The following is a 15,580-nucleotide window of genomic DNA, read 5'->3' as shown; positions in this document are numbered from 1 at the left end:
TATTTTTTCTTCTAATTCCCTTTAATTATTCTCCTTAGTTTTCTATTACTCTCTTTTTTTTTGTTTTTGTTAAGTTTATGATAGTCTCTACGCTCTACTCTTGTTTTTTTTTCTTTTCTTTTTTGCTAGGTCAAGACTAGGTTAGTTAGGCTTAGTTTTTCATGAATTATTTTGTTTATTTGTTAGTATTAAATTAGTTTTAAGTCTATTATATTTAGCCTTGATGGCGGATATTGTATGAAATAAATGAAATGAAATGAAATGAAATGAAATGAAATGACAACCCGTTGAAGCTGTCAGACTCGATTTTCGGTGTGAGCGAGTGAGTGTTGCGGTGTCTGCTATTCCAACTGGGCTGAGATCAGAGCACTGTTTGCATCGAGGTGGAATCGCACCACCACCAGCAGTAGCAGCAGTGTTTGCGTTTTTTTTTTCTCATTCGCAACGCGCCCTGCAATGCGTCTGCCAAGGACGCTCACGTACTGTACGTGGGGCGCGCGCGTTTGTTTTGGAACGGTGGAATGGAACGGAACACGGGGGAAGGACAGGGAGCGGTAAAGTGTTGATTTAAATCTTCCACTTACGAACATGAAAGTCATGTTTTCCAAAGCCACGGTCGACGCAAACACGGGTTTCGGGTGCGGCAAAAGATAAGTGTTCAGGTGTTTAAGTTGAGCCCCACCCGGGATGCTATAAGGAGAAAGAGAGAGAGAGAGAGAGAGAGAGAGAGAGAGAGAGAGAGAGGGAAGAAGAGGACAGGGAAAAAAGGACAAAAGCGTGAAGCTGGCAGTGGAAGGTGGAGAGGAGCTAGGTTTAAGTACACGATTTAACACGTTGTATTTACAGACACTTGGGAGAAGGAGCTATAGCGGAGCGGAGGAAAAAAATATATATTCGAGGACGATTTTTTCCCTTCATCTCTTGCACACATTAAGGAGAAGAACGAGGGTAATGAGGGGTAGGGTGGGAGGAAAAATTGGAGGGAAAAAGCATACCCTGCACACACACACAGATTTCACACATGTTTACAGACACGCGGGGCGGAAGAAAAATACGCAACACACAATCTCATGCTTTGTGCATTGTTGAATGCTTCTTAAAAGTTTCTAAAAACCATTTCCCTCTTCGTCTTCTTCCCCCTGGAGCCCCCGTGCGCGCGCGTGTGTGTGTTTGTTCAAACCACAACGCAAATACGCGTCGTGGGAATATAAGGAAAAGTTTGCGTTTTTCTCGGCATTTTTCGTAGTTGTGTCGCTCTGTATAGCACGCGTGACAAAGAGTGTTTTTTTTTTCATTTATTTCTGTGCTGCTTCTGCCGCTTCTGCATGTGTCGTACATTTAAAAATTGTTTACCCGTTTCCCCGAGTATGGAAATGAAGGGAAAGTGGCAGCCAGCCTGCTTTTGGTAAGCTTTTAAGAGCATGCTAAAATATGTATTGGGCGAGGCTTTTTAGGCGCACGAAAATCAGTCACGTGGTGATGCATTATTTAAACACAAATACATCAAAACCACTCCCCCCGCTTTGCAGGACACAAAGTTGCGCACCGAAAAAAAGGTTAGTTTTGATGTTGCGGATTGCATAACGTGTAGGCGTATGTTTTGTGTATGTTTACGATTTGAAGTGAAAGCGCCTGAAAGTATGCAATGTGCGATACAGCTGGTTCAATGCAAGGAATGCCGAATGGATCAGACATGCTTAGAAAGCACTATTACAGCGTTTCAAACAGCAAACAAATGAAGTGGAGCAGATTAAAGCGTAAGCAACGAACCTTCCGTTCGTTTTCTGCGAGAAGTGTACAAATTGGTGAAACATGATATGCTCATTGGAGGTTTTTTTTTGGTTTTTCACAGCAGGAATGCGAAGTTGGAGAGGTTTGTCGAATGCGATGCTTTTGTTTAAAGAGATATTCCATAATTAATACGGACGCGCAGGAATGTTTCGCCGTTTTAATTAAGCGATTTTAACCTCTTATTCGGCTGTGCACACCGAAGGACCGAAGCCCGGGGAATGTTGTCCGAAATCGAATGGAATGCTAAAATGAATCGATAGCATTCCAAAATTACCCACTCAGAATGTTAGAAACACAACCCATCCCCATTGCTGCAGCATTGACACGGCGTCACACAGTTGAATGCTGCAAATTAAACAGCAGACACGAGCGAGCGGGCGCTTTTTGTTAAGGAATTTAATGCAAGCAAGATTGGTCGCTTACACTGTTTTTTTTTTATTTTACAATTCTCTCCTGCCCGGTCGAGTGGGGCGAGATTAAGTTGAGTTGTTTTTCGCGGAAACGAAGCTTTAATGGAGCCGCAAGGCCGCACACACACCGGTGTAGGCGCATGGGAAGTGAAAATTGAGAAGAAAATTTATGGTTTTCGCAATCGAACCGAACAAACCGCACGAGCGCTCGAGATGGTCGGGAAGCGGAACATGAAACATATGGCGGGCTGGTGGGACGTAGGAGCAGGGAAGCAGGTGGCCTGATCACAATCCGGCACGTTGAACGTTGAGTGATGGTAACGGTGGCCGACGTGTGCGCGCAAGTGAGCCGTGTAATGATGTGTTCTCGAGACAGATATGCGAAACGTTGGACGGCTTCACGCAACACCGGGCAAGCAACACAACACACCAAACGCAACAAAATAGCGTACACACACAGTTAGGGGAGGTGAAAGGGGAGGGAAACTTTTGATATCAAAACAGGCAGTGGCAGACGTGCACTAGAAGGAAAATGTTTTTTTCAGAGAAAAATTGGTACAGAAAAAGCGTTAAGTAAAGCACAAGAAACAAAAACTCACACACAAACATCCACAAACGACAGAGCTAATGGTTGATGGCAGCAGGCAAGCCGGGAAGCGTGGTGTGTATGTGTGCGCACGCTCAAGAAGATTGATAGATAGGTTTTGTAGCGAGTTAACGTTTGATGAGTGGAGCAATGGGGGCTAAAGTGAAGCTTTGCGTGTGTGTGTGTTTGTGTGGACGTGAAAGAGCACACGTACTAGAGAAGGCCCCACTAGCCTTCGTTCTCCGCTTTTTTTGTTTTCATTTTACGCCTAAATTCACGCACACAAACACACACGCGCGCGCGCAAGCACAAACAGAAATATATTTATGGCAAGTGAAGTGAAGGAAAACAGATAACACACACACAGGCACACGCACACGAAGAGAAAAAGAAAGGAAGAAAACATAAAAAAAGAAAGAAAGAGATGGCTTACGTGAGTCGTGCTGGGTCTTTTCCTCGGAGATCATCAGCGCGGCGTGCTCGATGCCCGAGTTCATACTTTGCGGCTCCAGATTATTTACGCAGTTTAGCATACTCCTGAAATTCGCACACTCTACGATTATGTAATAAGTGAATATTATCAGATTACCGATAGCGTGATGGAAACGAGTGTGAATTTACAACAGTTTGTTCTTTCTCTCTTTTAGTTTCTTTTGTTTTTGTTTCTCCTATTGTCAGATTATGTGTCTTTTTGCTTTCTTTCGTTCCCTATTTACCGATTTGGTTTGATTTACACTTCATGTGAAGGTTTTTCATTGGCATTGCCAGCAGCCAAGTAGTTTTTGAACACAAAATAGGCTGTGACTTTTTTGAAAATCTTTTCAAAAAAACCGTTTGTTTGGATTGGAAAAGCAAACGTTTGCTAAAAACAAAAACCCCGGCGTGTGAAACTAGACACTATCGATGGCTGTGGTGCAGTGTTATTTTTTTACCCAGTGAGAAATGGAATGCTTTCAACAACGGCAAAGCTTTTTATGAGGTGTAGGAGCTGTGTATGATTGTGAATGGAAATGGCATTCTCTAATGTGGCATGGTTGCTGAGTGGTGTGGTGGGAGGCTGAAGCCGCATAGCAGAAAGCGGACTGGCTTGGCTTGGAGAAGCAAGCGAGTGTTAATGGTAATTGCATTGGTGCCAACTGTCTACAGTAAGATCCGGAATGAAGCAGGCAATTTGGTTTACGAGAAGAATTAATTTGATATTATCAGGAATTTATACGAATTTTGTTTGTGAATTATGTTAAATTTGGAGGAATATTTTGCGTCTCTTCTTATCGATGAAAGGTAGATGGATTGTGTTTTAATCGTGATGCGCCTAAAAGTATGCAAACAGCTAAGGCTCAGAACACATCTTTTTAGTACACAGTCGTTGCGAGTTGAAATAATCTACAAGACAAATTACATACATTTAGGCGCATAGCAAAACTCGACGGAAGCTTTCCATGGTTTCAACGATTCCGATTACTAGAGAGCCTTATTTCAGAGAGTCACCTACTGTACGCAGTAAAACAAGCGCCACCCCACCACCCGGTCGAAAAGGGGCTGCTGATGGGCGTAGCGAGCAAATTACCGAGCGGCACCGTAATGCTGTGATTGTGTCTGTGTGTGATACCGCGCAAGGGCCGGGCAATAATTTAAGGTGATGACGTGAAACCGTACTAACGCAAATCCCCCACCAGGACGAGGGGAAGGCTAGAGCATTTGATGCGCCATGTGATTTGCTGGCGGCTTTTTCTCCCATTTCCTGCGAGCTGCTCCCATTCCGTGCCATTCGCCGGTGGATCATGATGAAAAATGGATCATTTGCGTGTGTGTGTTTTTTTGTTCGCAAAAAAGCTCTGAGACATGGCGCGTGTGGAAAAAAAAGGTGGGAACCAGCCTATGTGTATGCTTCTTTTATCGATCCCTTTCTACCACTGCCCCTTTGGGAGCAGTGGATCGTTAAAGGGTGACGGCATAAAAGCCGGTCTGAATGGTGTTTCGGTAATGGGATGTCATTACTATTGAACAGGCACAGCCGCAGCAGATAGCGCAAATATGGGAGCCGATTTTTCCGCCGCCGCTTCACCAGAAAGAAAAGTTCCCAGGCGCTGGATTTCCACCATTCAACGGTGGTATCAGTGCGTTGTCATATTTTAAAGGGGAGCCGTTTAGAGGGTGCTGCTGCCATGCTCTACGCCGCCGCCCACCGACGGCAATCGAACGAACGAACGCCTCTGCGGGCCACCACTCGCGCTATATTGGAAAAGTTTTCCGTGTTCTCGCGATGGGCTGCGCCGGAGAAAGAAAAACACAACAACTTTATCTAGCCGTATTCCACGCAAAGCGACCGTCCTTTCGTCGTCGTTTGCGCCCGGCCTCCGATCTGCTTGCTCTTCCCCCCCCCAGCATGAGGCAGGCAGGATGGCAGCAGACTATTATTTATGAAATTATCTTGCAGCGAGCAGACGGTCCGGAATGTATGATAATGTTGGCACCCTGTGCACGACCCGCTGGCGCCTCTCTTTCCCTCGGAACGGCTTCTCTGGCTTAATGCGCGTCCAGGTGGTGCTCAGGAATTTCCATTCCCGCCCCTTTGTAATCGATGGCAGGGAAACGTCCACCCAGGTAGAGCGGCAGCCGCTAAATTACACGGAAATTGAACTTTAGCTATCGGTTTAGACGTCGTTATTATCTTCTTCTGCTTCTTCTCACTCGGGCGTACCGTTCCGGTGTAAAGCAGAACGATTCGGTTGCCGTGGCACGGTGAAAGTTGGTGCGCTCAAGTTTGCCGTTTTGGGCGCCGTTTGCATTCGCCAGCATCGATGGAACTTTTGGAAAGAATTTCCATTTCCTACACACACAAACACACACACACATATTGGAGGAAAAAGTGCACGAAAGTGCGCCGGAAGAATGTTTGTCGCGTTGTTTGGATTCTTATTTCGTGCTCTCGCTCGGTGGTGCTCCGTCCACTGGAAGCGTCCATTGTTTATTTAGCACCGTGCGGCGAGAAGAAGATCCGAAGGATTGGTGTGGCAAGGTACTAGGACTAGGTTGAAAACGAAAGGAAAACACAAAACTGAAAAGAAATAAACACGAAATAAACGCACCACACCGTCGGTCAACTAATAACGAAAGTTTTGCCCTGCGCATAACTTACACACGTGCGCTGCTCGCGGCGGACATTAAGCGTGAGGCGTAACGGTGTGTCCGGTTTTTGGAGATCGATTCGGCACCGTTTGGCTGTTGTTTAATTTTGTTTTTTTTTATTAGTCTGCTTTCGGTAACTAATGACTGGCTTTGCCAGATAGTTGCGTGCTGATAAGCATTTGATTTATTATGTTTGTTTTTCAAGTTCAGCAGCATAATGCGTTGGCAGTTGGCTAGATTGAATGCGTTTAACTTTGCAATTTTATTAAATATTTTACCGTAAAAAGATGAAATTAAAATCCTTTTTTATATTATTTCATTCATTTTCTTTCATGTTTTTGAGGCACCTTTCTCCATGATCGAATTAGCTGCTTGATTAACGCTAAAGTAACGCCGATTGCATACTTTTAGGCAAGTCTTTTTCAAGTACGCCTAAAGTTATGCAATTTTACACTTATCTATCGCTTTTTCGCAAGTAAGTGCATCAGCACGATGTTTTAAAATGTAATGCCTTTATTTTCGTATCCTTAAGTAAACGCAGGGCTACACAAATAAAGCGATAACACAATGAAAAGAAAGTTAAAACTAAAAATACTCACAGAGAGGAGGACAAAAATAGAATCTTAACCAAAACAATACCAAACTTAACCGAAAACTGCGAACTCGGGAGGGCTCTATTTGTGCGGACCATCAGCTGGATCTCGTTTGCCGGACACAGGGGACACAGCCGACTGCTGCAGCTGAACCGAATCGGAGCTGATTGAGTTGTGCTCGGTTTGGGGATCGCTCTCGCTGCAAAATAACAAAACCGAACCGTCGTAAAAGGAGCCTTGCTTGATTGTGTGTGCGTGTGTTTTAAAGCGACCGAGAAGGGGGAGATTAGTTGTGAAGCCAAGGGGGTTGATGATCGAGTGGTTAATCGGGCCTTCCCAAGCTGACGAGCGGACGGGAGTGGAGTGGGTTGCGTGGATCAGAAGAAAAGGGAGCTTTTAAACGGATTCGAAAGCGAATATTCAGAGTGCTCGATGCGAGCCGATACGAAATTAATTTCATCCATCCAGAAACGGATAAAACTGGCCAGCAGCAGCCCACTCGTCAATGATTCGCCCACCTTCAATGCTGACAGCGATTTTCCGCTCAAAATGACAAAAATTGCTGTTGAACAAAGTACAAGTATCGCTTTCAAAAGCGGTCACCCAAGCCAGCTCGGAGTTTGGAGAGCTCTTGTGGGGGTGGGAGATTTTGGGGGACCAGTGAAGAGTCTACAAATTTAATTATCAAAAAAAGGAAAAAAAGGAAAAAAAAAAAGGAAAAGGAAAAAAAAAAGGAAAGGAAAGGCGCACGCCTCTTGAAGGAGTAGAATGGCAAAACGAGCCAAACGAGTCCCTTTTTTAAAATAGGGCCGGGGGGCGTACAAAATGGAAGCTCTTTTGAAGCTATCCACGGCGGGAAAAAAGCGACACCCAGAAGGGGACTTTTCTTCTTCCTTCTTTCATCTTCATCCCGGCGGTGCGTTTGGATTGAACATACAGACACACACACACACACACAAAGAGACACGGCGGCGAGTTAAGAAGATTGGATTATTCATTAGAGCGAAAGCCCTGACATCATCATTACCGGGCCCGCCAGAGGGCCAAATCTTGCAGCAGTGGTGGAGGAGGGCAAGAAATATTATTTATCTGTCTCCCACCTTGAGCCCCTCCCCCACCCCTTCCCCCCTCTAATCACACTCGGGCGCCAAACTCGAGCAGGAGCGAAAAGAAAGGCGACAACTCGGGCCCGGGCCCGAAAACGACAAAGTTTGGCATCGTTGGACCCTCCCTGGGCGAAGCCGGTCGGTCGGTCGGTCAGTTGGGCCCCGTCACCGGGCTTTGCCTTTATCAAAAGCCGTAAGGCTTTTCGCTCCATTAAAGGATGATTAATTGATTTAGGAGTAATTAGAAACGCCGGATTTCCGTCGACAAAGCCAAAAAGGCGGACCAGTAAAAGAGCGGGACGGGTGCCGAAAAGCGAATGGACACCCTGGGGGCGGAACAAGTGACCCGTTCTCTCCCTCCCAATCCACGGAAGCTGATTGCTCTACAACCGGCCTTTTCTTTGAAGAATCTGGTACCGGGTTCCTGCACGGTGGCGCAATCGGGGTCGAGCGCTATCGTTTTGATCTGAAATTGTTGCCGACTAAAGAGATGGGCCAAATGTTGCTCAAAAAGTCAAAATCAAGCTTCCAACGCATTCACTGGTGGGCTTTTCCGGCAGTTCCTGACTGGAAGGAAACCCCGCCCCGTGCGGGGGGAAGTAGCTGGAAATGCTAAGCAGATTGGACGGTTTTCAGCAATCAATGAGCATCGGGCGCGCAATTTTCGCAGTGTCGCTGTGATCTCACTGTTTGTAAAATGCGTCCATCTTGGTTCCATTGATTGATTTTTGCCTTCGGTGCGTTCGGTGGGTCGCTGCTGTTGTGAAATCGGTTTGAATAATTCATAATGTTTGCGTAGCGCGCGAACGGCCATTCCAATTAATGGGCGCCGTTTGCTACTTTTTGCGCCTATTTCAAATAAAATGTTTCCATTGGCATGGGGCCGGCAACATCGCATTGGGCCATCCCGAATACGTACGTAAGAGATTGTTGTGACGGTTGCCGGAAAACGACATAATTCCATTTTTGAGGCAGGCAAGCTGTTATTATTTGCGAAATTCGCGTACGTTCGCTAAGTAGCGTAAGCGATGGTCGGAGGCATGATTTGTTTTGGCACCATTTGCTGAGAGAGCTGGGTTTGGTGGCAAGTGAATTCGTCACTAATGGAATAAACGCGGTGCAAAATGCGGCAGTATGGGTGGTAGCAGCTCTTACTGGTGATTGAAAGCTAAGGCAGCAAATTTGGGAGCGTTACAGTGTTTATAGTAAAGCTTGCAAGGCATTTGAAAATGAAAATAGATTTCTTTATGCTCTGGTTTTTTTTTACATTTTGCTTGATGAAAAGGAGGAAAAAGTGAAAAGGTCTAGGACTAGTAGAACAAGTTTGCATTGCTAATTGCATACATTTAGGGGCTCAAATTACAGATGGCTATTTAGAACGAAATTTTACAGCAGCAATGTCTTTGAGATCTTAAAATGTAATGTGAAACTACTTTATATTACAAATTAATTGTATATACATTCCACTTCTATGTGCAATAATTTTTTCAAGCTTCATGCGTGTTTGTTTTGAAAGTTTTATCTGTAAAAAAACAAACGAAAACACACTAATGAAGCGTTCATTTCCCCCCGCGTTTAGAACAAATGCGTTTGAATCCATCCAAACGGTTTTTGGTTAATAATCATCTTCTTCCCTTACTAGCTGTAAACTGTTACAAATTCATACACGCGCCCTTTGCCTGGCGGATGGGATAGAAGTGTGTTGTGATGTGGTGGTATGGAGTTTCGTGTTTGTTTTTTCACTGTTTGACTGTTGCCGACCCTCCGGACGAACGTGTCGCCGCGAATCGAGAACAATCATCAAAGAGAGGAAGGGCAGCAATTATAATAATCTGATAATATTGCGCTATCGGAGCATCCTCCGCCCCCCGTTTTACACACACACACTCACCCCAATTGCACACGCACACACAAGCCCATACACGCACATGAGATAGTAAGATCGCACTCTTTTCCTGATGTCGCGTCCGGTTTAATTCGTTTTAACCCTATTTTAACCGCTGGTTTTACATTTTTCGTGATTTGTGGTGCCCGTGATTGCTGGTGGTGGTGGTGGTGGTGGTTGTGAATGGTGCTTGGTGGTGGTGATGGTGCGTAACAACACGTTTATCTTTCCCTCGCTCTGTTTGCTGGAGAGAGGTTGTTTGCTTCGATTGTGCGTCACTCGGCAGTGTTTCGTGAAGATACGAACATTACACGTGTGTGTGTGCTGTTTGTTTGTGCTGTCCCGGAAGCAGCAGTCCGGTTTGACCACATCCTCACTCTCCAAAAAAGGGATGTTGGCAGAGGCGGTGCAGTAAGAGCATCACATTGCTCGGTGCTTGTAACACTCGCATTTGCACAAAAATAAACACACCGCAAACGAACGAACGACAGAAGTGAAAGCGAACGAACGAATGGAAAGCTTTTGTTCCTTCCTTTTCCCCCCGCAAAAACACACATATACACAGCCAGATTTTGTTCCGAATTTAATTACCATCGTGCAAAAAAAGGAAATGACGCTTCACGTTTGATTGCCAAAGTGATTGGAACGTTGCGCACGAAGGTGTAATTATTGTAACGATCGATTTTCTCGCTCGTTCTTCGATGCGCGCGGTTTCGTTAATTAGCACGCGAAAGTTGCAAAGAAAAGAGAAGGAGTGGTGGTGGGTGAAAACAAAACAAATGGAAACTGTGGAAAAGAACAGCGAAAAAGGCTCCGGTCAGTGTTGGGGTTTTGCGGCGACTTTTTTGCAGAATTGGATCACGAGAGCGCGTAAGATGGACGTTAAAAGAAGAGTGAAAACTATGAAATGTAAAAGTTCGCCTTGCGGGATTTTCTGTCTGTTGCTGTTTAATTAAATGTTGACTTCGTTCGAGTAGTTTTGTGGGCTGGAAAGAAGGTGACGAGGTTCGTCGCTTTTCGCCTTTTTTGTTGTTGTTTTTGTTTTTACTACTTTTTCGCCCCGCCCCTCTACCCGGAAGTAGTACTCACGGCGTTGCGGAACGGGATCCCGGGCAAAGTTTGTACCAATTCATGCAGTAATAAAGGGATAGGAACCGAAAAAGAAGCAACCCAAAAAGTGAGGTAGTCATTTGTTTCACTTCTTACTTGCTTGCTTGCTTGCTTGCTTGTGTCTACTTGGCTTTTTGAGAAGCAATAACAAGTTACACAGAAAACAACGCTCAAAAAGGAAGAAAAGAAACTGAAACAAAACAAGGAAATCCTTTAAAGCAACCCAGGTGAAAAGCAGAGCAGAGAGGTTCGGTGCATCGTACGTGGATGGGTTTCTTCTCCCCGAACCTGTGTCTTTAGGCAGAAAAAAGGCATTATCGTTCAAACGATAAGTATACGCAACAGCAAAAAGGTGACGAACGCGCAAAACTAATTGGTGTCGTGGTGTTGTTTTGTGAGCAAAAAGGTGAAAAAAGGGCGATTGAAAACGGTCAAAACGGAACTGACATTTTACGGTATGTTTTGGTTGTTTTTTTGTTTGTTACTCTCGCGCATGAACGATCAGGAAAAAAGAGAGGGAAAGAGTTTCGTGTGGGGGCGCTGGTGTGGACGAGTGGTTTGCGTATGATTAGGAGCGACGGGGGAAGGGTGGTAATGGTGGGCCGGCCATATCTGTTGACGGCGGATGTCGTGCAACAGCGATCGCGGGCGAGCGAGCGGGCGAGCGAATACTTGTTATTTGCACTGCACTGCGCGCACAAACTGCACTTACCCGTAGAGTCTACTATCGCGAAGGTGTCTATAAATTAGGGAGGGGAAAAGTAAAGTTGTTGATATTCTGCTTCTGTTGTGGATGGATGGTTAGAGATTGGTGTAAGGTGGTGGTGGTGGTTGGTTGGTTGGTTGTTGTGCAGACAGACATGGGGAAACAGTTTTATATTAATACGGGTTGGTATTTTGTTCCAATCGTTTGTAAGAAAACAGAGAAAGACCACGGTTTGTGTGAATATCGGGGAAGAGAATGAGAGTTTAATATTTAATTTCTCACAATTAAATAACTACAAAGGAAAAACAAAAAGGTCAAAACTAAACTAACAACCGAACAAAAAGTATGAAGAAAAACTGCAATCATGAAGAAAGTCTCAATAACACGGTTCTCTTTTCCTTCTCGCGTGCGTTCATTCTTGCGTTTGCTTAAACGAACGAAGATTAAATGCAGAACTTGTCGCGCCGATACTTTCACGCTCAGTCCGGACCGGTCTAATTATAAAGTGAAGCCCGGAGTGCATAACAAATCAACCATAATCAACCATAATGGCGCTCTTCACGCCGAGCACTTAAGGGAACGGAGGAACCCATTGAAAGACGGTTTTTATTGCGCATCGATTCGGGGAAGTGAATTTCATCGATAAGAGAATCATTCTTACACAGCGCGAAACAAAAAGAAGAAACAAAGAGCGAGGTAGAAAGAGGAACTTCTTTACTGGGAGGGAAGTATCCGTTGAAGCACCAACGAACTGGGAGTGCCCCGGGAGTTTCGAAATTGCGAGTGCAATATGCGTTTGGAGCAGTGCTTTGCACCGTCCCGGAAGCATTTTTCCCCCGCTGTAGCTATATTATTGGCTATTCTTTGGGGGCTTTTGGGTTGCGAAAGTTTTGTGCCGCGCTTCAAGCACTCACACACACATCCCGGGGCGTGTGGTAAAGCTTGGTAAATTGTCCCTCCACACAAGAGAAAGAAGTATCGCTCGAAGTTTGCAGCTTGAATGATCACAATTTGGAATGCCATTTTTAAGGGAAAAATGAGGGAAGTATGATGATGTAGGTAGAATGTAGCATATTTGGCGGTGTTGGTTCGGGGATATTAGTTTCATTGAAATGGGGTCCGATATAGACACAGCGAAGGTCCAATTTTGCTGTTGCATCGCTTAAACAAGGCATCAAACGCTCGTTTGAAACACGCTCGAGCAAACCCAATCCCTCTTTTACCCGAGAAAACGTTCAGCAGCACAAACAGGGGTTCGTGCTAGCAAAGAACCGACCCATCTCGAATCCGGGTTCGGTAGCTTTCCATCGCTGGATCGCTCTCGGTGTTTGCGTTACCGATGTTGGGCTGTTGTAACGACGCTCTTCTGTGTTGTAACTGTTGTTAGTGACGTTAGTGTTTGCATCTTCAGTGTGGAATGGTGTTCAAGTTGGTGGTGTGCGGTGTGTTTGAGAAAGCGGCAGTAGATAGTAGGAGTGAGCGAAAAACGAGAGTTTTTCTACTTCTTCTTTGTTGTTTTTTTTTTGTTGAAGAGGGAAGGCAGGTGTTTTTTTTGGGGCATGCAAAATGAAATGGTCTTACCTTCCGTTTCCGTGCCTAAACAGAGCTAAAATTTCTTCGAACGTTTTGTTTTTGGTCTCAGGAACCTTTTTATATGTAAATATCCAAAATATTGCTAAAAATACACTAAACGGTAGGAATGTATAATTTTCCAAGGCAGTCTGAAAATAGAGGGCGTAACAACAAGTAATTAGAAACGTCGATCGTCTCATTTTGTACAAATAATTCCGTTGCTACTCTGAATTCAAATAAGATTGCATACATTTAGGCGCAGTGTTTGTACTAAAACGCCTACAGCTTTAGTTATTTAATCAATTCTTCTTCGTATTATTTGCTCAACACTTACCTTTAAACTTGGGAAACCAATTCCAACAACGAAGTTCGCCATCCAGTTCACGAGCACCGCGATCGCCATCGCGCTCGGTCGCGGCCCTTGGGAGAACAGCTCGGCAGTAATCATCCACGGTATCGAGCCCGGTCCGACGGCGAAAAACACGACGAAGGCCAGCGTTGACACTACCGACAGGTAGGACATCCAGTCGATCATTTCCTGCACATAACCAAAAAACTCCTAAACTATGCGTGTAACAACTTTGGGTTCCCGTATTTAAAAGGCTTTTCGGTGTGTAGCGTGTGTGTGTGTGTGTATTGGTGTGTATGTGTTTGTGTGTGTTCTGTCATGTGACGGTGCTGTCACGTGTCCTGATCGTTTCGGGTAGTTCACAGGTCGGGTAGGTTAATTAAGAAAGTCGATAGTCGATATTGGGATGCGGTACAAAGGAAATTGGAGTTCGTATTTTCCGGAAGTTGTGAAGACAAGTAGTAAGGGAGAGGAGGGGTGTATTTGTTTTTTTTTAGATGTTCTGAGTGTCGGTAAAACGATTCATTGACTTCAAGGAACAAAATAGTCGACAGCTGAGTGAAGGTGGAAAACTGAAAGTACTCTATCCTAGAAATCGATAACGCCCTGTTACCTAGAACGATTCTTTAGTGGAATACCAGTAAGAAACATGGGAACAAACAGAAAAGGAATAGAGAGAGAGGGGGGGATTCATTGTCGAAAGCGGGGGCTGTTACAAAACTGAAACTCAACACGGGAACTAACAACAGATACGTAAACCGAAAAAAGGACGAAACTAAACATCGAAATCAAAACAAAAGAAACAGTCGAGCAAGAGCAGATTACGCGCTCGGTCACCTCGTTGGGGCAGTCACCGAGTGGGGCAGGAGCAGCAGCTTGGTGAGAGGCGCTGGCTGGCTCTCTTCAACTAGTAGCATAATATGTTATTAATAGTAGTAGAGGTAGTAGTACTTGCTGGTCTAGCGAATACAAATTGTGAGTAGTAAGAGAGGCTGTGTGGATTATTACCAGTTACTAACACATCCCTTCAGTTAGTAATTGTAGCAACGGTACGGTTAGCGGTGTATTAGCACTAGTATTAGTATTAGTAGTAGTAGTAGTATAAGTGTAGTACGTCCAACGCGATGCACCAATGAAAATACCACAAACTAAGGACGCACTAACTCGCAGTTTCGAATAAAAAACAAACACAAAGAAATAAGAGTTTAGCACGGAAATTGTATCAACACAGTGCGTTCAGCTCTGTTCGCTTGTTCACTTTCGATAAGTGTTTGTGGGTGTAGTGCTAGTGTTGATGGAGAGGTGTTTCTGCGTAACGCGTAACGCATTACCGCACGCTACGTAGTGCTGCCTGCACGGGTCTTCTCTTGAAAGGAAAGTATTACGTTATACGAGATAAGAAGGATACAAAAAATATGGAAGTAATAAAATTGGCATAAAACGAGAGGGGGAGGGGGGGGGGGGGTTGGAGTGGAGAGAGGGAGGAAGAGAAGGTAGAGGCGTTACTGCCTGTAACTCATCGCGATCAGCCATGGCTTGACTTTGTTTGTTTTGTTCATAGCACGGGTGAAGTATAAAACCGTGTGTCTCACAGCTTTGTCTCGCGCGCACCGTCCAACAGCACCGAGAGCAAAACGGAAGCATCCTGTATTGCGGCGTGGTGTAGTATTGAAAGTGTGTGCGTGTATGTTGAGTTGTTCTTTTTTTTCGGTCGAAACGGGAAAATGGCAGTGAAGGAGCAGGAGTGGAGCAATATGCGTTGAACCCTTAAGAGGCAGGATTTATTTATTCATGTGCTTTGGGGCGGGCGGGCGCTGTATTTTTGTTCTGATAAGCCACAGCCACGTTCTGTGAAATACATGACAGGGAGCATGAGTTGTGATGGGCAGCTTCTGTGTGTGTTTGTGTACATCATCCAAGATGGCTATTATGAGTGACAGGCGGATGTGTATGGAGGCGGACTGTTGTTGTTATGTTCTGATGGAGGAATACTGCCGGGAAAAAGCACAGCAGAGGCGTCCAAGTAGGCGAGCTAAGGTTTCCCTTTTGATGTGAAAGCAGACAAGTATTAGTGGATGCCTGTGTTGCTTTGCCACATAAAACCATTACCGTACAACTGTCTTGCAAGAAGAACTACGGACAAATTGAAATCATTTCAATATTAATTTTCAATTTCAAACAGTTTGAAGAGTTGTTCAAGCGGCTCAATGTTAGAACATAATCAATTATCGACCGTCAGATAAATCATCCCTCCCGTTAAGAAGCACCGAACGCTCAGCATAATCGATAATTGTATCGATGAAAACATAATGGCTTAATTTCATTATAGAAGCATGAAATCGG

The 15,580-nt window shown here is 44.8% G+C and overlaps 2 protein-coding genes across 32 annotated transcripts in view; both read right to left on the bottom strand.

The window, feature by feature from the left end:
* The window catches only part of LOC120949832 (glucose transporter type 1), a 176,955-nt gene that overhangs the window by 11,701 nt on the left and 149,674 nt on the right, over positions 1–15,580 (bottom strand). For 21 of the 31 annotated variants that reach the window (XR_005751071.2, XM_049605448.1, XM_049605447.1 and 18 more), the window contains 4 exons: positions 13,223–13,447; positions 12,898–13,037; positions 11,323–11,349; positions 3,221–3,324 (listed from right to left, as the gene is read on the bottom strand). Coding sequence is in view for 27 of the 31 variants with exons in the window: in XM_049605448.1 (XP_049461405.1) it covers positions 3,221–3,324; positions 11,323–11,349; positions 12,898–13,037; positions 13,223–13,447 (496 nt within the window). In the remaining 4 variants the exon portion in view is untranslated. Of the gene's footprint in view, positions 1–3,220; positions 3,341–6,411; positions 6,709–11,322; positions 11,350–12,893; positions 13,038–13,222; positions 13,448–15,580 lie in introns of those variants that run through there. The other 10 variants (XR_005751072.2, XR_005751073.2, XM_040367375.2 and 7 more) reach the window with 8 other exon arrangements.
* LOC120951178 (clavesin-1-like) overlaps positions 1–15,580 on the bottom strand; it is a 194,449-nt gene that overhangs the window by 141,947 nt on the left and 36,922 nt on the right. The window lies entirely within an intron of this gene.

This window comes from Anopheles coluzzii, chromosome 2, assembly GCF_943734685.1.
Source record: "Anopheles coluzzii chromosome 2, AcolN3, whole genome shotgun sequence".
In the NCBI taxonomy this organism is placed as follows: domain Eukaryota; kingdom Metazoa; phylum Arthropoda; class Insecta; order Diptera; family Culicidae; genus Anopheles; species Anopheles coluzzii.
Note: the sequence above shows the minus strand (reverse complement) of the source record. Positions and strands in the feature narration are given on the sequence as shown.